Source organism: Bos taurus, chromosome 9, assembly GCF_002263795.3.
Source record: "Bos taurus isolate L1 Dominette 01449 registration number 42190680 breed Hereford chromosome 9, ARS-UCD2.0, whole genome shotgun sequence".
Lineage (NCBI taxonomy): Eukaryota > Metazoa > Chordata > Mammalia > Artiodactyla > Bovidae > Bos > Bos taurus.
This window is the reverse complement of record NC_037336.1, coordinates 89,129,303-89,156,919: the sequence shown is the minus strand read 5'-3', so window position 1 is coordinate 89,156,919 and position 27,617 is coordinate 89,129,303. Positions and strand designations below refer to the sequence as shown.

The 27,617-nt window shown below is 41.2% G+C and overlaps 1 protein-coding gene and 1 long non-coding RNA gene across 23 annotated transcripts in view; one reads left to right on the top strand and one right to left on the bottom strand.

The window, feature by feature from the left end:
• The window catches only part of SYNE1 (spectrin repeat containing nuclear envelope protein 1), a 503,306-nt gene that overhangs the window by 461,786 nt on the left and 13,903 nt on the right, over nt 1-27,617 (top strand). For 18 of the 22 annotated variants that reach the window (XM_024997066.2, XM_024997067.2, XM_059889950.1 and 15 more), the window contains 12 exons: nt 1,365-1,552; nt 2,453-2,603; nt 6,211-6,393; nt 6,651-6,788; nt 11,782-11,973; nt 12,896-13,229; nt 15,658-15,726; nt 17,481-17,623; nt 19,730-19,856; nt 20,603-20,814; nt 24,082-24,282; nt 25,707-25,835. In XM_024997066.2, the coding sequence (XP_024852834.1) occupies nt 1,365-1,552; nt 2,453-2,603; nt 6,211-6,393; nt 6,651-6,788; nt 11,782-11,973; nt 12,896-13,229; nt 15,658-15,726; nt 17,481-17,623; nt 19,730-19,856; nt 20,603-20,814; nt 24,082-24,282; nt 25,707-25,835 (2,067 nt within the window). The remainder of the gene's footprint in view (nt 1-1,364; nt 1,553-2,452; nt 2,604-6,210; nt 6,394-6,650; nt 6,789-11,781; nt 11,974-12,895; nt 13,230-15,657; nt 15,727-17,480; nt 17,624-19,729; nt 19,857-20,602; nt 20,815-24,081; nt 24,283-25,706; nt 25,836-27,617) is intronic. The other 4 variants (XM_059889951.1, XM_059889944.1, XM_059889946.1 and 1 more) reach the window with 1 other exon arrangement.
• On the bottom strand, nt 144-17,420 carry LOC132346138 (uncharacterized). Its single transcript, XR_009495876.1, has 2 exons — nt 16,993-17,420; nt 144-1,574 (listed from the first exon to the last, which is right to left on the bottom strand). It is a non-coding gene; the product is annotated as an uncharacterized lncRNA (long non-coding RNA).

The following is a 27,617-nucleotide window of genomic DNA, read 5'->3' as shown; positions in this document are numbered from 1 at the left end:
CTGTTGGTGGGAATGTAAATTGGTGTAGCCACTATGGAAGAGAGTATAGATGTTCCTCAAAAAAGTAAAACTGGATCTACCATGTGTTCTAACGGTTCCACTTTTGGGGTATATATCTGAAGGAACTAAAATCACTATCTTGAAAAGATATCTCCACTCCTGTGTTTATTGCAGCATTGTTTACAAGTGAATGCATGTAAGCAACCTAAGTAGCCATCAACAGATTAATGTTTATCTTTCTTGTTTAAGGCACTGAATTTGCCCAGAGTTCTACCATATCAAGTCTTCCATTCTACCATATTAACTGCACAGAGTGTAACAAAATATACATTATTTTTCTGTTGAGCTTTTAACTCAATTTACTCTAAGTATTCCATTATTACAAAGGAGGCCGACTGGTGCAGTGTTTTGCTTGTCCTATTCATTCAGGTCCTCAAGGTATTTTCCTTTTCTCTTATACAGTTCTTGAATTTGCCTAATTTTTTTTCTCTTGATAATTCCTCAACTTATTCAGGTAACTGGGATTTATATTCTTGTATGTAGATTCTTCTTCCTGCTTTTCTCCTTAACACCAGATCCCAATGTCTTCTTCACAAACTGTAGCTTACTGTTGAATGCAATAATAGTGCCATTGATTAACTTTGGAAATTTCATAAACTAGGCACAAGAAAATAAGTTCAGTCAAATATTTCTATTTCACTAAACTGTTCTTTCAAATCTCTTGCACAACCGCTTTCAGTTATATAGGATTTATCACAGGAATTGCTGGCCCTAAAACATAAAATATTACAGAATTGAACTTTATCATCCTATTTCATATCTTCCTTCTGTCCTACATTTAAATTTGGTCATTGAGGAAGCTGCTGATAATGATGTCATACATGGTAGAAAACCAAGGTCCCTTAAACCATGGTACCTTTTAATGATGGTGGAATTAACTGTTTAAAACAGTTTGCAGATCCTTGGAGATCAAAGTGAGTGCCGGCTCTTAACAGGAGCACACGTACTCCTTTGATTGATCTATGGATTGGAATGGAAGTGATATATCTGTGAAGTAAAAACTGGGGCAAGATTCGTTGTTCAGCCACTAAAGAAGCTCATTTTACTCTGCACAGTTGATGTGGTCTTACTTGTTCAGTTGATATTTTGGCATGGCTCACATAGGCCAAATATTTCGAGACTCATTTTCTCATACTTTTGAGCTTGCAGTATTTCATAAAGGAAGTTGAAGAAGCTTCGTGCATTCAATGAAATGAAATACTTGTCAAGGTTTTGCCTAACCATTTCTGAGTCAGTGAATACTGCTGCAGTTTCTTCCCATTGGTAAACAAGTGTTTGAATAAAGCACATCTCCTTCCCCGCAGGAGCTTCAGAGAGACATCGAGAAACACAGCACAGGAGTGGCCTCTGTGCTCAACCTGTGCGAGGTACTTCTCCATGACTGTGATGCCTGCGCTACAGACGCCGAGTGCGATTCCATCCAGCAGGCTACGCGAAACCTGGACCGCCGATGGAGAAACATCTGTGCCATGTCCATGGAAAGGAGACTCAAGTAAGTGGGGATGTGCACACAGCTGAAACAGAGGAAGGACAAAAAAATCAATAAATAAATTTATCCAGGGTATCTGCTATTCACCATTTCCTTTTGGTTGCAATGTCCAAATATAGCCTCAGTTTCCCAAACTTGTCATCTACGTTCAGTTAGAAACATAAGTAGATATAAAGGTCACTTATAAATATAACAAGCCAAGTGACACCTGACCTAACAGTTTAAATAAAATTAGAAAAATTAAAACATGCCCTTGCTGAACAAGTATTATGTTATATAATCCGTGGTGTAAAAAAGTAACTTTCTTTCATTAAAAAGGAAATAATAAAACAAAAGGACTTCTCTTGAAGCCTTTTGAAATTCAAAGTGGTAAAAAATTAGTGATGTGTTAGAAAGTGACCACAATGACTTAAGGCACAGAATCTTCATGCTCTCTGGGGACCTCCTGAAAGCTTAATATTTGTCTTGCCGTCATTGGTTGATTTTGATGAGGGTGAATGATGTTCAATGAATTTTCATACCTTAGTTTTAGTCCAGGGAACCTCCGGATGAGTGTGCACTGAGAGCAGAGTGTTATACTTTTAAACTTCCTTGCACATATCCAGAACAGTTCATACCATGTGCTTATCAGATTCAGTTTGACTTGTTCCAAACCCAGAGCTGCAGGACGTGTGTTTAAACACACACACACACACACACACACTCACACAGCTGTTTCATTTCAGTCAAACAGTTGTTTCTTTTTCAGTCTGGGCGAATTTGACTCAAGGCACAGTTAGTTACTGCTTGGCACAGCAGCTGCTCGTTTTGGGCACTCTTAATCCTGGTTGCAGGCATCGGACAGGGCTCTGGAGCATAAACAGTCTCAAACAATCAGATTCTGTTCTTTCCTTTCTGTCTCAGAATTGAAGAGACATGGCGATTGTGGCAGAAGTTTCTGGATGACTTTTCTCATTTTGAAGATTGGCTCAAGATCTCAGAAAGGACAGCTGCCTTTCCCAGCTCTTCCGGGGTGCTCTATACAGTTGCCAAGGAGGAACTAAAGAAATTTGAGGTGATTTTCAATGCCAAATATTTCATCTTTATTTTGCTATGAGAGTAGCCAGCTGGTCTCTGGTGTCTCAAGACCCAAACAAACTGTTTGCCCACATACTATTTGTTCAGACAGCTAGGTGATGACTTTCTGGTCATCTTTCTTATTACATCATGATATGTAAAGAAGACAAAGGAAGTTTTTACTTTAAAATTATCAAGAATTACAAATAAAGTAGTAATGAAGGGAAACCTGTTAGAAAACAGGAATCGTGATTCCCCAAAAATGATCTTGGCATTCTTTTAACTTCACAGTGCTTTATAATCAAGTTTCTAAGACTCAAATATGATGCCATTCCATACTATAACAACTATAATATGTGTGTGTGTGTTCAATATATTTTCTTGATTTTTTTCACTTAACTGGACTGTGTGTGTATGTATACATATACATGTATATGTGTGTGTTTGTGTGTGTGTGTAAGTGCATGCTAAGTTGCTTTAGTCATGTCCAACTCTTTGCGACCCTATGGACTGTAGCCCACCAGTCTCCTCTTATCTTTTAATCATTGATAAATGGAATTGACTCCAGAATTGATCAAATATTTTAAATCATAAACCAACTGTAATTATAAATGAGGAACAGCACCATTGAGTCACTAAGATTTTTCAAATTTATAGAGAAAAATAGCAGCAGTATAATCATATTCATCAAGAAAGCAATCATTCAGTAACTGATTCTAGTTCCTTGCCTGTGTGGGCAGTCTCACATCTGCTCTATCACTGTGATAGGAAACCCCAGTTCTCAACTGCCTCTCATTTTCACCGAGGACTGGTCCCTAAAGTTGACCATTTTTTAATTTGAAGTTTCTTTGCCAGTCAATATCCATTGATTGGCAGTTGTGTTCTCATGTATATTAACCGTGAACAGTTCCGATGCATGTTATCTTACAAAAATCATTCTTGGTTGCCAAGTCTGCCCCAAGCTCCCTGAGATATTTTAAAATAAGACTAAAAATTCCAACCAAATTCAGCTGGATTCATTTTTACCTTGTAATAGCAATTAACCAGCCTTTTTTTTTTTTTTTTTTTTTTGAGACCTGTTATAGTGAATGTGAAGTTTGGTTTTTGTTCTTGTAGGGTTTAAAATCTAAGAGTCATAGATGGATAGCTACACACGCTATACAAGTGTTCAAATACTTGTGAAATAAACAAGAGTTACTCTGCTGTCTGAATATGGACCTATATATAACTATTCCACTAAATCTCGGGGGAAAAGAATTCCTATCTAAAAGGCTTTTCCTTAGTAAAATTCTAGTAAAAAGCCACAATAAACTCTGCAGTAGATTTCAGATTATCCTGGTGTGAACCAGTGCTAGTGGAAATATTCTTGTACTGCATCTTATTACTCACAGCTTCATAAAGGTTAAACCTTCTATAATCGGCTTCCACTACAAAGAAGATTATGTAAGATCTTTTATGATGCTATTTTAGACTCAAGACTTTATGACAAAGGTTAGCCATATAGTTAAGCTTATAATGCTATTTATATAACTAGCTATTCATATAATGCTGTATAAATATAGCATTATATATATATGCTATTTATAAATATAAATGCTATTTATACAACTAGCTAGATATAATGATTGATTTTATTATTTTCTTTGTAGTTAATTTTCTTAAGAGAAAAATAAATTACAAAAATGAAATTTTGAGGGCAATTTTTGCCTGTTCAATTTCACAAACATTGGGGACAGATCTAGGGGTGCTGGGGTCCCCACCTGTTATGCCCACCTTCACCTCAGTGAGAACATATATTCTGTGACTTCCAGTAATTGCAAAAGCTGAACTTTCCTTACTATTTCCTTTTCTGAGGAAATAATTTGAAGTTTTATAAAATAGATGGTTGAATTTACTCAGATGACGGCTCTTAAAACGACTCTCAGGAGGAAAGCCATCTCAGAGGCAGGAGTTTGGTAGCATGTAAACAGTGTGATAAGCCAAAGGAAGCAAAAGTTTGGGATTTCGATGAGTGCATTTCAATTAGTCACACAATTTTCTATCCAATGCCAGAATAAAAGTTGGTCATAAATCACACACCTAAGTTTGAAATGTAAAAGCTTCATTTTATTTTGGCCAAATGACTCTTATTGCTAGGGTTAGGCTATATTGCAGAGAAAAAGAAGTACTTTACCTGCAGAAACTGTAAGGTGTGCATGGGGTAACCTCCAAAGTACATAGACTCTACTCTGTAATACTCTGTAAGGTGTCACATCAGCTTTAAAATGTTTCATACAAACCAAATCATTCGTGGGCACAGCAAAAAAACAATAGAGTATGTTCGAAACTTTTTTCTTTGTAATGTTACCTTCTGTTTTACTAAGCTGTTCTTAAAAGTCAGTAATAGCTTGCAATTAAAAGACATTCAGACATTCTGCAAAAAGTAGTTTTATTTTTTTTTAAAGAGAACACCAGAATTGAGGCAATTTCTGGATTTCTTAGGAAATAACATATTTTATAAATAAAAGAAGCAGTTTTATGATAGATGTTTTTTTCTCAGTATTGACATCAGAAACTTGGAACATTTTAAACTCACGTTTCAGCATACATCCATATTTTTGTGGGCTTCCCTGGTGGCTCAGTAGTAAAGGACTCGCTTGCTAATGCAGGAACACAGGTTTAATCCCTCAGTTGGGAAGATCCATAGGAGAAGGAAATGGCAACCCACTCCTGTATTCTTGCCTGAGAAATCCCATGGACAGAGGAGCCTGGCGGACTATAGTCCATGAGGTCGCAAGAATAGGACATGACTTAGTGACTAAGCAACAACATATTTTTGTAATCAGTTTGCTTTATGGGAAAGTGTTCTTAGGCTATTATTTTAAAAGCTATATTACATATGTATATCATGTGTGTTATATATGTGACTGAGTGTGTGATAGGACTTCCCTGGTGGCTCAGACGGTAAAGCTTCTGCCTACAATGCGGGAGACCCGGGTTTGATCCCTGGGTGGGGAAGATCCTCTGGAGAAGGCAGTGGCAACCCACTCCAGTACTCTTGCCTGGGAAATCCCATGGGAGGACGCTGGTAGGCTACAGTCCATGGGGTCGTAAAGAGTCAGACACGACTGAGCCAGAGTGTGTGATAGTCGCTCAGCCGTGTCCAACTCTCTGTGACCCCATGGACTGAATGAAGCCCACCAGGCTCCTCTGTCCATGGAATTCTCCAGGCAAGAATACTGGAGTGGGCTGTCATTTGTATATGCATATATAGGTATGTGTGCACATTTCATATGCACGTATCATATGAATATGTGTATGTTCTACATGTGTATGTACATATTCTATATGTGTATCATATACGGATTTGTATTTATACAAATATTTATTACTGGTTGCCATTTTCTTTTGTATTTTTGTTTGATCAACTCCCTTTCTTAAGCCACATGGGTAACATGAGTTTTCTTTAACAAGGGAAAGTTTATGCTGGTTACCAAATGTCTTTTCCTGTTTGAGGGGAAGAGTTAACCTCCCAATCTGTCTAACATCACAACGGGACGCCCAGACACCCTTGCTGAGAGCACTCCTCAGATCTCCCTGGCTGATGTGCTTCTTTGTGGTCATAGGCTTTCCAGCGACAGGTCCATGAGAGCCTGACCCAGCTGGAGCTGATCAACAAGCAGTACCGCCGCCTGGCCAGAGAGAACCGCACGGACGCGGCCGGCAGCCTCAAACAGACGGTTCACAAAGGCAACCAGAGATGGGACAACCTGCAGAAGCGCGTCACCTCCATCCTGCGCAGACTCAAGGTCCATGCTGCGCCTCCTCTGTAGCTTAGAGGCCAGGAGGACAGAGTGGGGCCATTTGAGTAGAGTGTTAGGACATAATCTCAGTGACTTTGTAAGACGGGGATGACAAGACGGGTATCTAGCATATGATTTATTTGGTAAAACATTGTGGTGTTCTCTTTGCCCATTGAGGAAATGACTTCCCAGGAGGAGGCTGGAATTGGCAGTTCCATCTCAGCATGTCTGTGGCTTTTTCACTTGTGTTCTTTTCTCTCCAGCATTTCATTGGCCAGCGGGAGGAGTTCGAGACGGCACGGGACAGCATTCTGGTGTGGCTAACGGAGATGGATCTGCAGCTCACCAACATCGAGCACTTCTCTGAGTGTGATGTTCAAGCTAAAATAAAGCAGCTCAAGGTAATAGAATAACAGTGATTTTTTTTTTTTCAAATTGGTATGCAGAGAGTCTGAAGAGGAAATGATTTATAGATACTTCTGTGAAGAGCATACTAAAGAACTGTTCTTTTTTAAAACATTTATTTGGTTTTTAATTGAAAGATAATTGCTTTACAGAATTTTGTTGTTTTATGCTAAATATCAGTGTGAATCATCCATAGGTATACATATGTCCCTCTTGAACCTCCCTCCCAGCTCCCTCCCCACCCCACCCCTCTAGGTTGCTACAGAGACCCTGTTTGAGTTCCCTGAGTCATACAGCAAATTCCCATTGGCTATGTATTTTATATATGAGAATCTTTGCTTTTTTAAAACGTAGATCTTCTTGACTGAAAAGAAATTCAGAAAACAGAAAAATATTAAAAATGAAATAAAGAGCATTATCAGGAGATACAACTCCCCTTAACACGTAAACTTTAAGTATGAACTTGATCTGCAAGGCTGTCGTTTTCATTTTTGATGGTGGTTTTTTCTGTTGGTTTCAAGCACTTTCAGATAGTTTGACTCCCATGATCCAGACCAGTTCAACTTTCTTATATTGAAACTTCATTCCGCACAGACTGCATTCCTAGGTGCCAAATTAATGTTTAAGTATATTTGATATGTTTCATATATAATTAAAAACCAGTGGTTAGTTAAACATTTTACATCAGTTCAGTTCAGTCGCTCAGTCATGTCCGACTCTTTGCAACCCCATGGAATGAAGCACGGCAGGCTTCCCTGTCCATAACCAAATCCCGGAGCTTGCTCAAACTCATGTCCATTGACTCCGTGATGCCATCCAACCATCTCATCCTCTGTTATCCCCTTCTCCTGCCTTCAATCTTTCCCAGCATCAGGGTCTTTTCAAATGAATCAGTTCTTCACATCAAGTGGCCAAACTATTGGAGTTTCAGCTTCAGCGTCAGTCCTTCCAATGAATATTCAGGACTGATTTCCTTTAGGATTGACTGGTTGGATCTTCTTGCAGTCCAAGGGACTCTAAAGAGTCTTCGCCAACACCATAGTTCAAAAGCATCAATTCTTCGGTGCTCAGCTTTCTTTATAGTCCAACTCTCACATCCATACATGACTACTGGAAAAACCATAGCATTGACTAGATGGACCTTTGTTGGCAAAGTAATGTCTCTGCTTTTTAATATGATGTCTAGGCCGGTCATAGCTTTTCTTCCAAGGAGCAAGCGTCTTTTAATTTCATGGCTACATTCGCCATCTGCAGCAATTCTGGAGCCCAAGAAAAAAAAGTCTGTCACTGTTTCCACTGTTTCCCCATCTATTTGCCATGAAGTGATAGGACCGCCCTCTTTCAACAACACAAAAGACTCTACACATGGACATCACCAGATGGTCAACATCGAAATCAGATTGATTATATTCTTTGCAGCCAAAGATGGAGAAGCTCTATATCAGTCAGCAAAAACAAGACTGGGAGCTGACTGTGGCTCAGATCATGAACTCCTTTATTGCCAAATTCAGACTTAAATTGAAGAAAGTAGGGAAAACCACTAGACCATTCAGGTATGACCTAAATAAAATCCCTTCCAATTATACAGTGGAAGTGACAAATAGATTTAAGGACCTAGATCTGATAGACAGAGAACCTGTTGAACTATGGATGGAGGTTCATGACACTGTACAGGAGACAGGGATCAAGACCATCCCCATGGAAAAGAAATGGAAAAAAGCAAAATGGCTGTCTGAGGAGGCCTTACAAATAGCTGTGAAAAGAAGAGAAGTGAAAAGCAAAGGAGAAAAGGAAAGATATAAGCATCTGAATGCAGAGTTCCAAAGAATAGCAAGGAGAGATAAGAAAGCCTTCTTCAGGGATCAATGCAACGAAATACAGGAAAACAACAGAATGGGAAAGACTAGAGATCTCTTTAAGAAAATTAGAGATACCAAGGGAACATTTTGTGCAAAGATGGGCTCAATAAAGGACAGACATGGTATGGACCTAACAGAAGCAGAAGATATTAAGAAACATGGCAAGGATACACAGAACTGTACAAAAAACAGCTTCACAACCAAGATAATCACGATGGTGTGATCACTCACCTAGAACCAGACATTTTGGAATGTGAAGTCAAGTGGTCCTTAGAAAGCATCACTACTCAGAAAGCTAGTGGAGGTGATGGAATTCCAGTTGAGCTATTTCAAATCCTGAAAGATAATGCTGTGAAAGTGCTGCACTCAGCAGTGGACACAGGACTGGAAAATGTCAGTTTTCATTCCAATCCCAAAGAAAGGCAATGCCAAAGAATGCTCAAACTACCACACAATTGCACTCATCTCACACGCCAGTAAAGTAATGCTCAAAATTCTCCAAGCCAGGCACAATACGTGAACTGTGAACTTCCAGATGTTCAAGCTGATTTTAGAAAAGGCAGAGGAACCAGAGATCAAATTGCCAATATCCACTGGATCATCAAATAAGCAAGAGAGTTCCAGAAAAAAACATCTATTTCTGCTTCATTGAGTATGCCAAAGACTTTGACTATGTGGATAACAATAAACTGTGGAAATTCTTCAAGAGGTGGGAATACCAGACCACCTGACATACCTCTTGAGAAACCTATATGCAGGCCAGGAAGCAACAGTTAGAACTGGACATGGAACAACAGACTGGTTCCAAATAGGAAAAGGAGTACGTCAAGGCTGTATATTGTCACCCTGCTTATTTAACTTCTATGCAGAGTACATCATGAGAAACGCTGGGCTGGAAGAAGCACAAGCTGGACTCAAGATTTCCAGGAGAAATATCAGTCACTTCAGATATGCAGATGACACCACCCTTATGGCAGAAAGTGAAGAGGAGCTAAAAAGCCTCTTGATGAAAGTGAAAGAGGAGAGTGAAAAAGTTGGCTTAAAACTCAACATTCAGAAAACGAAGATCATGGCATCTGGTCCCATCACTTCATGGGAAATAGATGGGGAAACAGTGGAAACAGTGTCAGACTCCAAAATCACTGAAGATGGTGACTGCAGGCATGAAATTAAAAGTCTCACTCCTTGGAAGGCAAGTTATGACCAACCTAGATAGCATATTCAAAAGCAGAGACATTACTTTGCCAACAAAGGTCCGTCTGGTCAAGGCTATGGTTTTTCCAGTGGTCATGTATGGATGTGAGAGTTGGACTGTGAAGAAAGCTGAGCACCAAAGAATTGATGCTTTTGAGCTGTGGTGTTGGAGAAGACTCTTGAGAGTCCCTTGGACTGCAAGGAGATCCAACCAGTCCATTCTAAAGGAGATCAGTCCTGGGTGTTCTTTGGAAGGAATGATGCTGCAACTGAAACTCTAATACTTTGGCCACCTCATGCGAAGAGTTGACTCACTGGAAAAGACCCTGATGGTGGGAGGGATTGGGGGCAGGAGGAGAAGGCGACGACAGAGGATGAGATGGCTGGGATGGCATCACCGACTCAATGGATATGGGTTTGGGTGAACTCCGGGAGTTGGTGATGGACAGGGAGGCCTGGCGTGCTGCGATTCATGGGGTCGCAAAGAGTCAGACACGACTGAGCGACTGAACTGAACTGACTGATAGGACCAGATGCCATTATCTTAGTTTTTTGAATGTTGATTTTTAGGCCAGCTTTTTCACTCTCCTCTTTCACTAACTTTCACTAACCTGAAATATCAATAACTTCAGATACACTGATGATACCACCCTTATGGCATTAAGTGAAGAGTAACTAAAGAGCCTCTTGATAAAAGTGAAAAAGGAGAGTGAAGCATTTTACATGGGGAGGGTTATATATTAGATATGAGGATTCCCTCAAAGGAAGAATGTTTAATATCTTGAATAATATGCAATGAAGCTTATGAAATTTTCATCCCAAGATAAGAGAATAAGTAGACTTTTTTTATAAGAATAGTCATGTTGCCTTAGAGAAGGAAATGGCAACCCACTCCAGTATTCTTGCCTGGAAAATCCCATGGGCAGAGAGGCCTGGTTGGCTCCAGTGCATGAGGTCGCAAGAGTCAGACAGGACTTAACAACTAAACTACCACTCATGGTGCCTGTGACTTTAAAGTTGTCATAATAAAGCAAGGAAATTACCTTTACTCTAGATTCTCAGAATAAAAAAATCATAAAATAGCCCCAGTATTTTATTTAATAGACCAGCCTCTCCATCCTTCCCCTTCACCTCAACTCTCCCAAGTTGTTTCACAGGTAAAAATACCTATTTAAAAGCTTTAGCAGGAAATTTCTACCAAGTGGTAGTTGAATCTTTTCTATCTGGACTCTGGCAGGATCATAGCATTTATAACCGCCCTCTTTCTCCCTTGGCATTCTTTTTATTATTGGGAAATTTCAACTATTCCAGAGTTTATTCTTGTGTTGAATTAAAATTTATCCCTTGAAACATGTTCCCTGAGGCTTATCTGTTTTGAATCATATAAAATAAGTCTAAGGAATCCAGAATTACCTGTTTTTCAAATAATTACAGTTTTTCCTACTTATGTCCTGAAATAGTCAAATCATCTGAGAAGAATTTGTGATATTGTGATTTTGGATGGTTTTTCTTACTCATGTTTGACATCTTGGAAAATCTAAAATTTAAATATTGAATAGAATTCTTTAAAATGCTAAATTAACTCTGGTGGCTCTCTATTGCTTGCCATTACTTTTCATCAGGGACAGCCAGTGCTCTCAACTTTATGATGGGTTTGAATGTTTTTTCCTATGATTCTCTTACCCACACTGTCCATGGTGGTAAATTTTATTAGGCAAAGGCGCCTCTCTGGTCATGGAATTCTAACAATTCCATTTCTGCTTCCTGTTCTGATTTCAAAATTTTATAGCTTACTTTAGAAAGTAATAGCCTCTTGGCTTGTCTTTGTCTATGGTAAACTAAGTATCCCCTACATGGTTTTTCTTAATATGTATCTTAGAGTTACTTCATGTTTATGTGAGTCATGAAAAATTAACATGAGAGGTATGCTCCCTAGGCCTTCCAGCAGGAAATCTCATTGAACCACAATAAGATTGAACAGATAATCGCCCAAGGAGAACAGCTGATAGAAAAGAGTGAGCCCTTGGATGCGGCCGTCATTGAGGAAGAGCTGGATGAGCTCCGACGTTACTGTCAGGAGGTCTTTGGACGCGTGGAAAGATACCATAAGAAACTGATTCGCCTGCCTGTACGTGACACTGTTTTTTCATGGTCATGAAGTCTAAAGAGAATTAATAATGCGAGATCAAGTAGCATCGTTTAGTGGGTACTGGACTCTGGAGCCAGAGTGCTTCATATGGCTTGCCTTAGTTTCGTTAATGTAAACCTGGCTTAATAACTGTACCTATCTCATAGAAAGGATTGCTTTGGGCATGATATGAGTTCATATATAAATATATATATATTTATATATTTGTATTTATATATATATATATATACATACATGCATATAAAGAGCTTAGAAGAGTACTTGGCACATATCTTCCATGGAAGATCAAGAAGCTTCTAGAGGAAACAAGGGGATAAAGGTGAGCAGTGTTAAACAGTGGCCCAATTGATGTGGTTGTTTAGCTGAATTTATTTTTCTTTTCTTTTTCCCTAATTGCTACCATAATCATAGCTCATTGTCAAGATGTTATTATTAGAATATTTGTCATCTTCTGTGATAAAGTGTATTTTCTATCTGGAATACAAGGTGTAAAAGGCCCAGGGTTTTATGTAAAAAGCTAAGGTGTTATCAGTGATTCCCTTTGGCTCCTGACCTTTGCCATTCAGTACTTACTGTGTTGCAGGTTAGATACTAAGTTATCTTTATTTACAGTATCTTATTTAATCTTCTGTCAATTTTTTGAAGTAGGTCTTAATATTATCTCCATTTTACCAGCAATAAAATTGAGAATTTACTAGATTCACATATAAGGCATTTTGAAAAGTGCTCAGAAGATATTTATTTATTATTCGATGATAGGAAGTTTAAAATTAACCCTACTAAGACAGGGATGTGGTCCAGCTAGGCTTGCGTGCTGAACATTGATGAGAGGCAGAGCACAGAGTGGGGAGGGGACCAGCTGACCGCTGCAGTAACAGGGCTGTCTTGGCTGCGTTTCTAGCTCCCAGATGATGAGCACGACCTCTCTGACCGGGAGCTGGAACTGGATGAGGCTGGAACTCTGTCAGACCTCCACTGGCGGGACACCTCCACGGACGGCGTGCTCTCCCCGCAGCCTTCCTCCAACCCTTCCCTCTCACTCGCCCAACCCCTCCGGAGTGAGAGGTCTGGACGAGACACCCCCGCCAGTGTGGACTCCATCCCCCTGGAATGGGACCATGACTATGACCTCAGCCGTGACCTGGAGTCCGCCGTGTCCAGAACTCTGCCGTCTGAGGACGAAGAGGGTCCGGAAGATAAAGATTTCTACCTCAGGGGAGCTGTTGGCTTATCAGGTAGGAAAGAGCTCCTCCTATGCGTATGCTAGCTTGAAAGAAAATACGAAGGAATGGATACTGTCCTGAAAACCCATAGCTAAGCAGAATCATCTTCCTTCTCCCATCAAGGGAACTTGGACTCAATGGTGTAATTGGATATCTACATGGTTCACAAATGCAAAATTGATATGACCACTGATTTATCCCACATATGCTTACATTCTTACTACATGACTGGCGCTTTATAAGTACTGGAAATACACAGTTCCTTTTCTTTTCAAAGAGCTTACATTCTAGGGTGGTAGTGTGGTAGTGTGGAGGTGGTTCAGTCGCTAAGTCGTGTCCGACTCTTTTTGATCCCATGGACTGGAGCCCACCAGACTCCTCTGTCCGTGGGATTCTCCAGGCAAGAATACTGGAGTGGGTTGCCATTTCCTGCTCCAGGGGATTTCCCAATCCAGGGGTCGAATCTGCATCCCCTGTATTGCAGGCAAATTCTTTACTTCTGAGCTACCAAGGAAGCCCTAACACTCTAGGGTGGAACACAGACAAATAAGAAACACCTGTGTGAAATGTTTGGCACTGGAGTAGCAGGGTACACAAGGTGATGTGAAAACAGCCCAGGGGTGGCTGAGCCGGAGCTTTGGAGAAAGGCTTTAGAGAAGAGACCTGTGCTGAGACCTGCAGGATGAATAGAAGTCAGCCAGGAGGATGTGACAGTGTCCAGAGGAAGAAAGGAGAGGACACCCATCTCAGCTTTATGACCAGCCTCAGCACTTTCAGTCACCTGGAGTTTGTCTAGAATGACAGGGCTGTAGATTGAGAGGTGGAGAGTGAACAAAGAGGAGATGGAAGGGCGAACCAGGGCCTGGTCATACAGCAACCTGTTTATCATGAAAAGCAGTTTTACCGTGAAGACCCTAGACAGTCACAGCAGGGCTCTAAGGAGGGAGGCAATGTGATCTGATGTCTGTTTTCAAAGAACCTGTCTCAGCAATATCTAGAGAAGGGCACATTGAAAGAAAGTCCAGATGGAATCACTTTACAGTCCAGGACACAGATGTGGTTATGGCCTGAACTAAGGAAGCAGCGCTGGGAATAGATGAAAGCTATGAGAAATCATGAGACAGCTCCTGCGTGACTGATGGCTGATTGGATTGCGGCTGAAGTGATTTTTCTGGTGTGAACATCTTGGTAAAAGAAGCAGGTGGTCCTAGGCTCTGAGGACCACGAGTAGGAGAGAATGTTCTGGGTGGCTGTGGAGCCACCGGAGCAGGGCAGTGAGAGAGCAGGAGGCAGTGAGTTCCTCTGGGCACGTCCTGAACTTGAGATGCTGTGGCCTATCCCATAGGAAAAAGCCAGCAATGGATGGCTACATGGGTCAGGAACCAGAAATGTAGACTAGATAGTTATCCACATGTCAGTGGTCCCCAAGGAAAGAAAGGAGACCACACAGGAAGAGTGTACAAAGGGAATCAAGACATATGAAGCCTCAGGAAGCACATATAGTGAAGAGGTGGACAGAGAAAGAGGAGCATTTTAAGAAAGGTGAGTCGACATAGAGTAAATAACCAGAGGCCGATTTTTAGCCCTTATAAACGCATCTCACACATTCCCTAAAAGACAATTTCTGCTTTTTCTTTGTGTGATGGTTCACATTTGGATTCCCAAGAGGCTGATGCTGTACAAAAAGAAAATGATTTCTCTCGTTTCTATTTTGTTTTTACAGTACAGCCTAATAACTAAGCATTTTGCATCTAAAGCAGAAATACTCAGTATGCAGTCCCTCAGCCACACATGACAGCTGAGCACTGAAATGTGACTGTGCAGATGGATATTTGCTGCACCCAGTGCCCTTACAAAAACACACAGAATTCAAAGACTTAGCACAAAGCAAGTGTGTAAAATATTAATAATAGTACTTATGTTGATTACATGTTATACTTTAGATTCATTGATGAAGTAAAATTAAGTATTGAATGTATTTTCATCCCTTGACTTGTCATTGTGGCTCTTAGACTCTTTAAAACAATGTATGTTATTTCTGTTGGACAGCACCGCTCTAGAACCTGTATGGATTGCAATTCCAGTTATGCCGCTACTAGCTGTAGAAACTTGAATGAGTAACAATTCCCCTGGGCCTCAGTTTTTTTCATCAATAAAATGAGAATAACACTTCCACACACCCTGTAGGGTTTCTGTGAGGATAAACGAGTGCCCAGAACATCGCCTGGCTCATAAAACACTCTCCATCAATGAAAGCCTTTATTATGACTTATTTCAGGAACCCTTTGGTGGTCGGACTCAGACTTCCCTGTATGTTCAAGAATTATCGGCCCAGAATGATTAATTTCCTTTTTTCCCTCTAGGAAAGTTATTTTCTTGCCATCAGGGGATCCAGGTTTGCAGACCTTAGCTGTCAACTTAGACTGTGCTCTTTTTGCAGATGTAGTGATCCCTGAAAATCCCGAGGCCTATGTTAAACTCACAGAAAGTGCAATCAGAAATTCCTCTGGTAGGCACCAAAGCCAAAGCAGACCTCCCCTGCTCACCTGTAACCAGCCTTCTCCTCTCCGAGCACCTTTACCCGCCCTTTCACAGCTCTGTGCCACAAGCATGTTAAGGCAGAAACTTCTTCTCTGACTGCCGTCTCAGAAACAAAAACCCAAACCACTTGGTTGATCCACACCAAGAGTAAAACTTCAGTGAAAGTGAAAATGTTGGTCACTTAGTCATGTCCGACTCTTTGTGACCCCCTGGCCTATAGCCTGCCAGGCTCCTCTCTCCATGGAATTCTCCAAGCAAGAATACAGGAGTGGGTAGCCATTCCCTCCTCCAGGGGATCTTCCCTGGGTCTTCCCAGGGATTAAACCTGGGTCTCCCACATTGCCGGCAGATTCTTTACTGCCTAAGCCACCAGGGAAGCCCATAGCTCCAGTAATCAAGTGCGGTAAAATAACCATTCAACTTGTGAAATGGTAGTCACTCTCAGTAAGTATGAACTATGATGCCTATTAATGGCAGAAAATAGATGGAAACACTAGTCTTAGCATTGGTGCTCTAGCTCCCTGCTTGGTTGTAACAGCTCTGACTTTATGACTTCAAGGAGGAATTGCAGACCCATCACTGGCTGGGGAGTCAGGGCTCAGGGATTCTGTCCCAAGTTCACTAGCTTATAGGTGGGACCCCAGGCCCACTGTTTATCTTCCTGATCTCTGGGGGGCCCATAAAAGACAAAGGATGAGTCAGGTATTCAGCTCCAAAAAATTAGACTCTCGCTGTAGACGAACTGTAGTTCAGAGTCTGTAATCTGGAGGACAATGGAGAGAACAGGGTTGGACCCTGGTGATAGGGTGTTGACTCGTGAGATTATTAGTTTACACTTAACGTTTCTATAAAAAAACAAAAGGATGGAAAATAAAGTCTCATTGCTAAAATGGTGACTACCTGAGTGATTCCCAGTGAGACACTTCTTCCAGGTGTATTTAGAAGGCTTTCTTTCCAAAAGAGAATTAATAAAGCTTACTAATGTTTACTGTGCTTTCACCCTGCGCTAGCTTCACTCTGACGATCATATTCTTGTTGAGTTCAAAGGCTGTACCGCACACCACACACAAATTTCCAAAACAACGTCACGTCTCTCAAGGAGGTAAGCCAGGAGTTCTAAGCTCAGAGTGGGAGCACGCCTGGATGGAAATGCTAAAATTTTCACTTTCTCCTGGTTTTGTTTCAAGTTTCAGACAAAATGAAGTCATTGCTAGCGTGGCTCCTCCACACATACCTTTTCTCAGCTCACGTGAAGTTTTGCCTTAAGTGAAGGGTGCAGCCACTTGAGACTTCAGGGGCACCATCTTCTCCTGAGATGCAGAAAGGAAAATAAGATGGTGTGACTTTCTGTTTGATAAGTGACTGCAGAGGGAGCCTGAGACGTAACTGATAACTCCCAGTTATCGGGGAGCAGAAGGGACCACCTGAGGTTTTGAGAATGGCCCTCCCCAACTCATAGCGTGCAGTTTAAAAGGAAGCAGACTCACAGGCTGTGAGAACCTACTGTGTGGCCCCTGGGGCAGCACCCAGTCAGCTTGGACTCCTGGTCAAGCACATTCATCAGTCTAGTCATTTGAACTCCTAACCCACCAGCATGTCAGTACTAAATGTGCCTTATGATCACCCACACACATGCCATCTCTCTGCTGCCCTGCCTGTAGAATTTCTTAACCATCTCCTTGAATGTCAAGCTTATCGAGATTCTCATGGTTGACGCTGCAGGGGACCCTGGTGCCTTGGAGTCACAGATCCAACAGCTGGGCAAAGCCTTGGATGACAGCCGCTTTCAGATGCAGCAAACAGAGAATATCATCCACAGCAAAACGCCCACAGGACCAGAGCTAGACTCCGGCTACAGGGGCTACGTGAGTATCCGGGCCCTTCTTGATCCTCATACGTACCTGGTGATCACAGCTGTGTGACAAAGAACCATCTGTTTGTGGCATGAGGTCTGTGTCCGCTCTCCGCGTACCAAACTGCCCTTGAACTCATAGATGTGTGTGCAAAACAAAGCCCTGTTAGCAGGTTACCTTTGGTGCAAAAGTGGTCTGTGCTCAGCCCCCTGATCTACCTTAAGAACCAGCCTGTTCCTTTACACAGAGAACTGAAAGTGAAAGTGTTAGTCAGTCAGTCGGTAGTGTCAGACTCTTTTTTTTGACACTGTGGACTGTAGCCCGCCAGGCTCCTCTGTCCATGGGATTCTCCAGGCAAGAATACTGGAGTGGGTAGAAGATCCCTTCTCCAGGGGATCTTCCTGATCCAGGGGATTGAATCCAGATCTCTTGTGAAATCTTTCCACAGATTGCTTTGGCCCTGGAAGGTAACTAGGCATTCTTTCAAATTCAGTTAATGATTTTTCTGACCAAGGTTATGCTCGGAGCAGCTGGTATATTGCTGACATGGAATAGGTTTAGTTCTTTTCCTGGGTGTCTTTTGAGTCACTTGATGACCCTGGGATTTTTGTATTCTCTTGTTTGTTTTCTCATTCTGGGGAAAACAATTCTGACTAACAAGATTTGGAGAGAAGATGGCAAGAGATTGTGTGTATTACCAGTTCCATTTTTAAAGCTCTTTGTAAAGTATGTAATAGCTTTGCTCTGCTCAAGTTACTGACAGAATAACTTCCCAGAGAAATACTCAGAGAATTACCTGTGTTCTTACGCATACTTAAGCAAGAAGATTTGAAAGTAAATCTCTTCAAGGCCTTCTGTCATGTCTCTTCACACCCCTCGTAAAAGGCAAGAAAAATTAATTTCCCTAAGCCTAATGACAATTCACACGTACTGCTTTTTTGAAACCAGGGAAGAGAACCTTTTATGCTGACGTTAACATCCTCACAGTCACAGAAGAGTAATTAATTAATCATGAGTTTACTTCCTGTTCAATTTGGCCTCTTATCCTGACTTCTATTATAGTGAAACCTCCTTTTAAAAAATATAATACAGTTTCACAATGAGCGTGCTGAAATCAACTGAGATTATACTTAACACCAATCAAAAGCAATCAAAGTAACTTAAGAGCAACATGATTTGGTAAAGGCTTTGAAAGAAAACGTTATGATCACGTGTAACAGGCATGCCTTGAAATGATTTGTTGCTTTAGTCTTTGAATATGTGAATATTAAATATGGAGTTGGAAGCTTTTCTTTTGATGTCAGATTTATTCCCTTAGTATCTATTAAGCATTTCTTAGATTTTCTCATGAAACAGCTGGTGTTAATATTGTTTTATTCTTTTAAGCATTTTAATTACTTAATGCAAATAGATGCCCCTGTGAGATTTGTGGTAATATCACTGTTCCCACACTTCAGTTTAAGAAAAAGGGAGCAGCTTGCCAAAGACAATATGTTATATTGCCAGCTGGGAGCTCTGAGTGTTAAATCCCAGATCGATTTAGTCTGTTTTGATTCATAAATTTTAAAAGAAATTGGGAGGACTTGTGTAAAACCATGTGTGCCAAGTATATCTTCAAGGCATTGCTTTGTGTAAATATGAACATGTCACATGTTTTAGAAGCATGTTTTTGAACTTGACATTTTGTTTCCAGCAGAGCAGCTTACTCTTTTTTTTTTTGGCTGTGCGGGGTCTTCATTGCTGCACAGGCTTTTCTCTAGTTGTGGCAAACGGGGCTACTCTCTAGTTAGGGTGCAAGGGTTTCTCATTGCGGTGGCTTCTCTCATGGAGTACAGAGTCTAGAGCACGGGCTTACTTGTGATGCTTGAAGTTTAGTTGCTCCATAGCATGTGGGATCCTCCCAGATCAGAGATGAAACCCATGTCTCCTGAATTGGCAGGCAGATTCTTTACCACTGAGCCATCAGGGAAGCTAAGAGCAGCTTACTCTTTACAGAAAGGTAGCACTTAGCCACTGTCTCTTTTGAGGAACTCCAAAGATATTTTCCCCAGGATCTCTTGCACTCATGACAGCTTGAGAATTTTGTGACAAGGGAGCCTCTTTTCTGTGTCTAAACAGATGAAACTGCTGGGTGAATGCAGTGGCAGCATAGACTCAGTGAAAAGACTGGAGCACAAGCTGACCGAGGAAGAGGACCATTTTCCTGGCTTTGTTAACTTGAATAGCACTGAAACCCAAACAGCTGGTGAGTGTGTTGTGCTCTATTCAGGACAGAGTGAAATAGAAGATCTCAAAACACTCTGATGCCTCTGAGTTCCACTGTGTTGCTTACCTCAATCTATACTATTCTGTCCTGAGAACTTTACTTCAGGTTACAAGGATCTCTGGGGACAGAAAAAGAAGCTGAAAAATATCACAGTGGTTTTTCCCCATGTCCCATTTATTTTAAAGCATCATCTTTGAATCACTAGTCAGGAATCTTCTAGATATATGCCCAGTGCTCTCAGAGCTCTATTGCAGAAAGAAACCAAGAACTGAAAGTTATCTTCACCAACTTTATTGTTGTTGTTGTTTAATATCTCTGTATGTATTTATTTTGGCTACCCCAGGTCTTAGTTGCAGCATGCAGGATCTAGTTCCCTGACCAGGGATCGAACTCAGGCCACCCTGCATTGGGAACAGGGAGTCCTAGCCACTGGACCACCAGGGAAGTCCCGATGTTCACTCACTTTAATGCTATCACTTCATAAATCTCTTTACAGTGTTAAATCTTATGTAGCTGATTTTTTTCTTCCCCATCATTGTTAAAAATGCAGATAAGAAAAATACAGCCACTATCCTGTTACTTACAGCTGACAGCAATGGAAATGCCCAGTGGCATTACTTTCTTTTCTGTTTTAGAGTTAGCGCCCATGTCGGTTTCAAGCATTTCCTAAACATTCCATGTGGAGGAAAGCCCCTCACTCTCGTGTGCATGTCCTGTCTTGCCAGGCGTGATTGACCGCTGGGAACTCATCCAGGCAGAGGCCCTGAGCAAGGAGCTGAGGATGAAACAGAAGCCCCAGAGGAGGCAGCAGTTGGACTCAGATCTGAATAGCGTTCTGACCTGGCTTAGGGAGACGGAGGGCGACCTGGAACAGCTTCAGCGCCTACAGCTCAGCACCGACATCCAGTCCATCGCGCTCCAAATCCAGAAGCTGAAGGTAGCTGCTCTCGGCCTTTTCCATGGTGCCAGACAGAAAGCGGCCACGTGGAATGCCCGGTCAGATGAAAAACACCAGCCCTGGCTGTTACACACTGACATAGCAGTGGGCCAGTGGTTGGTGGAAGTGGACACAGATGTTTCTCCAGCCATCCCGAGTCAGAGTGTTCCTAGGAAGGCTTGGAAGAGTTGAGAGCTGGACTGAATTGCAGACCCAGCCCCATAAAAATGTGTATATGTTTTAGTCGCTCAGTCACATCCAACTCTTTGAGACCCCATGGACTGTAGCCCATAGGCTGCTCTGTCTGTGGAATTTTCCAGAAAAGAATACTGGAGTGGGTAGCCATTCCCTTCTCCAGGGGATTTTCCAGACCCAGGGATCCAATGCATGTCTCTTGCATTGCAAGCGGATTCTTTACCATCTGAGCCACCAGGGAAGCCCCTCATGAAAGTAATCATGATTTAATGACCAGTTAAAATTGCATAAAACCTCCAGGTACCTCTGGGACCTAGTTAACCTCTTTTAAGGCAAACACAGCTATGGCCAGGGCCCTACAAGTCTATCTAGAGCTGGAGAGGAAGCCTGTCCTAGATGGTATACATATGAGTTTGTAGAGACCTAAGGAAGCCACTTGTCACCCTGGAATCAGCAGAACTTCTGAACTAGGTTACCATAGTGGCAGAAGCAATTTTCAGTGTAATGAATCCAGCTAAACAAAACCTGCGGAGTAATCCTGCTACAACACCTGACATTTCCATTTGATTTTGACCTTGTTGGATGTAGTACAGAAGATAACCTTCTCTAACTCCCTCTCTAGATCGTAAAAATCCTCTTCAGCCCAGCTATTGAGATGCACTGAGATGCATGTGTGGAGACTTTTGTAAGCATACTGTGGATGGAGAGCTCAGTGTCCTCTTAATAGCTCTCTTGGTCCTGCCTTTTTGTTTGGAGAACGTCAAGCTGTGCTTTTCTTCAGATGTAGCTACTGGGCCCTCTAGACTCAAGGATTAAGCAAAACACACTGTCTTTGTGTCTCCCTGGTTTCTGTGTGTGCTGGTTTTCTTTGGGACTGATGTTTTTCTGCCTTGTTTTAGCTGTTATTTTGTTTTAAATTTTCAAACAGTGAAATGAGTCTTCCCGACCACTGCTCAGACTTCTTATAGAGTAGCCTCTGTACCAGCTCCATCAATTTCAAGATGAAGCATCAGATGGGAAATGCAATTTATATTCTCTGGATTACTTTTTTTTTTTTTTTTTAGAGTGCTTAAATTACTTGAGTGTCTCTCCAGGAAAATGTAAGGCAGTGTTGCATTGTAATCAGTTCCTTAAAAGGTTGATGAAGCAAACATTGGCCAGAATCTGAGGCCTAAGTGAGATCAGGGTGGAAAAGTTGAGACCTTGAAAGTCAGCCTATGTGATAAGAAAAAGCCACCCTCTTATCCATCCCTCCCCTATCTTTCCTATCTGTTTTCTGAGGATAAATATGTGGAATAACCTAGTACTTTCTACAATATTTGCAGATTTTTGTACTTTTTTGTGGTTGGTTCTATATCATGGCATATTAAGAATCCACTTAAAAGTGAAAATTAAGACAAGTTGGAAACATAACAAATGGTGAGAATTATAAGAAAATGTAGCCTGGGTCGATGTGATCTATAGGGTCATTGACTCTACTTTGATCTGGGAACATTTAAACAGTACCAAGATATTCAGTGATTAATGTATAAGCTTGTACTCAAGTTCTTGAAATTTAGTTCTAGATTTTGGGGAAATACACACAGTAACACATCAGTCACCTGTTTGTTTTTGTTCTGTTTTTTGTGAAACCAAGCTAAATTTGTTAGCTGATCAAATACTATTTATTCTCTTTATCATCTCAAAAAGTCTGGCCTGTGGCAGAGGCAGTGTTCTCAGGCTGTGGACCACTGACTGTCGGTGCCTGTGACGTCAGAATAGCTGGAGGCCAGGGCCTAGGAATCTGCTTTCTTACCAAGCGGTGCATTTCATACCTATGCGCACAACTTTGAGTAGCATTGTTTTCAGCAGCTAAGTCATGTCTGCTTCTTTACAGAAGCAGACCCCATGGACTGCAGCACTCCAGGCTTCCCCATCCTTCACTATTTCCCAGAGTTTGCTCAAACTCATGTCCATTGAGTCTATGATGCCATCCAGCCGTCTCATCCTCTGTCACCCTCTTCTCCTCCTGACCTTAATCCTTCTCCTCCTGCCCTTAATCCTTCTCAGTCTTTTCCAGTGAGTTGGCTCTTCACATCAGGTGGCCAAAGTATTGGAGCTTCAACTTCAGCATCAGTCCTTTTAATGAATATTCAGGGTTGATTTCTTTTAGGATTAACTGGTTTGATCTTCTTGCAGTCCAAGGGACTCTCAAGAGTCTTCTCCAGTACCACAATTTGAAAGCATCAGTTCTTTAGCACTCAGACTTCTTTGTGGTCCAACTCTCACATCCAAACAAGACTAACTGGAAAAACCACAGCTTTGACTATATGGACCTTTGTCAGGAAAGTGATATCTCTGCTTTTTAATATGTTGTCTAGGTTTGCTGTAGCTTTCCTTCCAAGGAGCAAGTGTCTTTTAATTTCATGGCTGCAGTCACTGTCCACAGTGATACTGGAGCCCAATGAGTAGCATTAGTCTACTGAAATTGAATTTGTACGCTGGAACTAAGAGCACATTTCCTGCTGCTCAGAACTGTTGGACGATGCTGTGTTTGGTTTGTTTTGGTTGGTTTGTTGTTGGACTCCCATGGTAGGGGCTGACTTCATCCTACTCTTTAGTTCACTGCCCAGGATCATCTTTGCTTCCTGAAAAGCTCCTTAATTTTATTTATCTATCCCTTTTCTCCCACTGTTTCTTAATCCCCATTCCTCAAACCCATAGCAACCATTCCAAAGTTTTAATCTTCTTTTTTCACATGTATTCCTGAAAAATGTGGATTTGTATGTGCACAATAAATTTTAAATTGCATAAGTGCTGTTTTGTAGCCTATAGCAATCTGTTTATGACTCTTTCACTTACAACTGTATTTTCTTAAGATCCGTTTATGTCAGTAAGTCTATATCTGATCCAATTCTTTTAGCTCCAGTGTGGTCCCCAGGGGTGTGTACCTTAGCCATCTTGCTATAAGGCCAGTGTTAATTAATGGATCTTTTTAATTTGGGTGAAGCATTTCCAGAGGTCTCAGACTATATCTCTTTAACGTTTTTATTGTTGTTTTCCTTGTTTGATTGTTCTCCTTTCTCTTTGCAGGAGCTCCAGAAAGCTGTGGACCAGCGCAAAGCCATCATCCTGTCCATCCATCTGTGCAGCTCCGAGTTCACTCAGCCTGGCCGGGAGGAGAGCCAGGATCTTCAGGACCGCTTGTCCCAGATGAACGGGCGGTGGGAACGCGTGTGCTCCCTGCTGGAGGAGTGGCGGGGTCTTCTCCAGGATGCGCTCATGCAGTGCCAGGTCTGTGGGGCTTTGGGCAGGCCACGTTCCAGAATCCAACACTTCCAGTGTGGCTGAGTCTGTAACTCAATTTATCAAGATCACTAGAGGGATGCAGTTACTTCCCAAAGTCAGTATTCATGTGAGGTAACTTTGTGCCCAGTTTTCATTTTACTGGAGAATGTGTACATATGACCCAGAGTTGAAAAACCCCATGTCCTTTAGAATTTGCAAGAGACTATTCCCATCAATTTATCTCAGCCTCACCATTCCTCCTTTGACTCATTCATGTATTCATTCAACAGATGTTTTCTGAGCACATTAGGAGACATCCAAGAGAGCATTACAAATGTCTACCCATTCATTCAGACCACAGTTACTTGCCCAGTGTTTACACACATGACAGACACTGCACTAAGCAGGCAGGAGATAGCCAAGCCTTTGCTTTTGTTGGGCAAGATGGACAACAAAAATGCAAATAAATGCTTAACCAAGCTACTTCCAGATATGATAAGGGTAACCGAATGAAAGCACTTTGGAATGGTGAGCAAGGAAGTCGTATGAATGTTTGAGCTGACACCGGAAGGATGTTGCCATGAAGGAGGTCAAGCAAGTGGCAAGTCTCAGAAGCAGGAAAGGGCTTAGCATCTTCAAGGACAGAAGGAGGCCAGAGGCCAGTGTGATCGGAGACAAATGGCCAAGAAAGATCCAGGAGGTGGTCAGGAGACAGATCATGCAGGGCTTTGTGGGCAGGGCCAGGAGTTTGGGTTATAATCTGAGCAGGATGAGAAGCCTGTATTCCAGGATTGTAGTTGCCCCCAAGAGTAATAGCTGCTTGAAGCAGGTACCCAAGCTGTGGCTTCCCCCATCTCTAGTTTAGCATCTCCCACCATGGAGATCTTCCATAACCATACCTTGATTAAATGAACACATGGATGTGTGGAGAGAAGGGATTGAATTTAGGCCTTCAAAGATGGAAAGATTTGGGGCCATCCCTGGTGGTCCAGTGGCTAAGACCCCGTGCTCCCAGTCCAGGGGTCCTGGGTTCAATCCCTAGTCAATGAGCTAGATCCCATATGCCACAACTAAGACCCAGCACAGCCAAATAATTATTTCTTTTTAATGTTGGAAAAATTTGAATACAGGAGGAAGAAAGAGGAAGAGAGTTCTTGTCTCCAATCTGTGTTAGAGCCCTAGGAACTCAGTATTTGATGCCAGTTTTCCTTATGTCTAATTTTTCCCTAGAGTAATAAATTAGATGTTTTTTGGTAAGAACTTGAACTCAGATAATTACAATAACTTCAGTGCCTTGCTTAGAAAGGAGTTGTGTATAAGATCTGAAAACCAATGGTAGGAATTGTAATGCATGGGTATTTAAGCTGTGAGAGAAAGAAAAATGTCTCATTCAAGACGATTTTATGCTCCATATTTTATTTTTTCCATAGGATTTTCATGAAATGAGTCACGGTTTGCTGCTTATGCTGGAGAACATCGACAGAAGGAAAAATGAAATTGTCCCCATTGATTCTAACCTTGATGCAGAAATACTTCAGGACCATCACAAACAGCTTAAGGTGAGATATGTGGGCTTGGACAGCCTCTGCTTATGTTATAGTTGGTTGTGCTTGTTTACCTTTTATGTTGTAGTCTCTTAGTCTTTTTTACCCCTCATGATTTCTCATCTCTGTGAAGCAAGCATGTGCATAGAAGATGGCATATGCTGGCTTTAGAATCTTGTTCTAAAGCCATTGCTCATCTAAAAATCTGTCTTCATCTTTGTTTTTTTTAAGCTAATTTTTTAATAGACTTTTGTAAAAAGTTTTTTTTCTGAGACATTTTTTTAAAGTCTTAATTGAATTTGTTACAATCTTGCTTTTGTTTAATGTTCTTGGTTTTTTGGCCACTAGGCATGTGGAATCTTAGCTCCCTGACCAGGAATCAAACCCACATCCCCTGCATTGGAAGGCAAAGTCTTAACTGTTGTACCACCAGGGAAGTCCTCAGATGGTCTTCATCTTAATTAGCCTCATTTTATCAAGGCAGTTCTATTCTTATTTACAATTTATTTCTAATTTAAACTTTATATATTGAATCTATGTCACAATACTATTTCGGATAACTGATAATAAAAGGACATTAAATCTATTAAAATAGAGAATCTATTAAAATAGAGACCATTAAGGATTCTTAAGAAGAATTAAGTATGTAGATTCAACTTCAGTATCAAGTTTTCTGAAATCTAAGACAAGGGAAACATGGTAAGTTAAACGATTTTCATTACCTGACAAAAAGGAAATATACTAGTTTTCAAGGAATAGGAAACTTTTTCTAGTACTAAATTCAAAAGGATATTTGCAAGATTTTTGTGTAGATTCTTATGCAAAGAACTTCGGACAATATAATGTGCCATATACTTAAGTGATTTTATGGAAGATAAGGAAGCATATTTGAGTTCCATTAGGAGAAAATAATTTGCACTTTGTCACTTTCTGTATTTTTAAAATGCTATTTCTTAACATTTAACACTCACAGTGACCTAACCAACAGAATTGGCAGCTTTTAGTTCAGTACTATAAAGGTCTTAGAAACCCAGAGGAAATAGCTATGCAGCTACATTTTCACCAGACTTTTGACCTCAGACATTAAGTTGTGAGTGATGAATCACCCGTATACCTTTTTTAAAAATCTCAAATAGATATCAGAGTATACCTCAACCAAGCTGAGTTTTTCTGCATTTATGTTAGTTTTACTTTTCTTTTTAAATGATTATTTTATGGATCATTTGCATAATACTTTATATTTTAAATAATTTGACATGCATTCACCAATATGCAGTGGTGAATATTGGTGACTTGAATAATATGCAGTATTATTCCAATAATACTGTGGACCAGGCAGGAATTAATATCACCATTTTACCTAAAGGAAATCAACCCTGAATACTCATTGGAAGGACTGATGATAAAGCTGAAGCTCAGATATTTTGGCCATCTGATTTGACGAGCCAACTGATTGGAAAAGAGACTGATGCTAGGAAAGACTGAGGGCAGGAGGAGAAGGGGGTGGCAGAAGATGAGACAGTTAGATAGCATCACAGACTCAACAGACGTGTATTTAAACAAACTCCAGGAGATAGTGAAGGACAGGGGGGGCATGTTGCAGTCCGTGAGGGTCACAAAGAGTTGAACTTAGTGACTGAAAAAAAAACCACCACCAAATGAGAAAACAGATCAGAAAGGTTCAAGGATTTTATAGGATGCTTTTTGGGAGAGGTAGGATTAGAACATATGTCCCTGATTCCCAAAGGTCATTGCTGCTATATCCTTCCTCGTGTGATGCTTAGGTATAATTGTCCA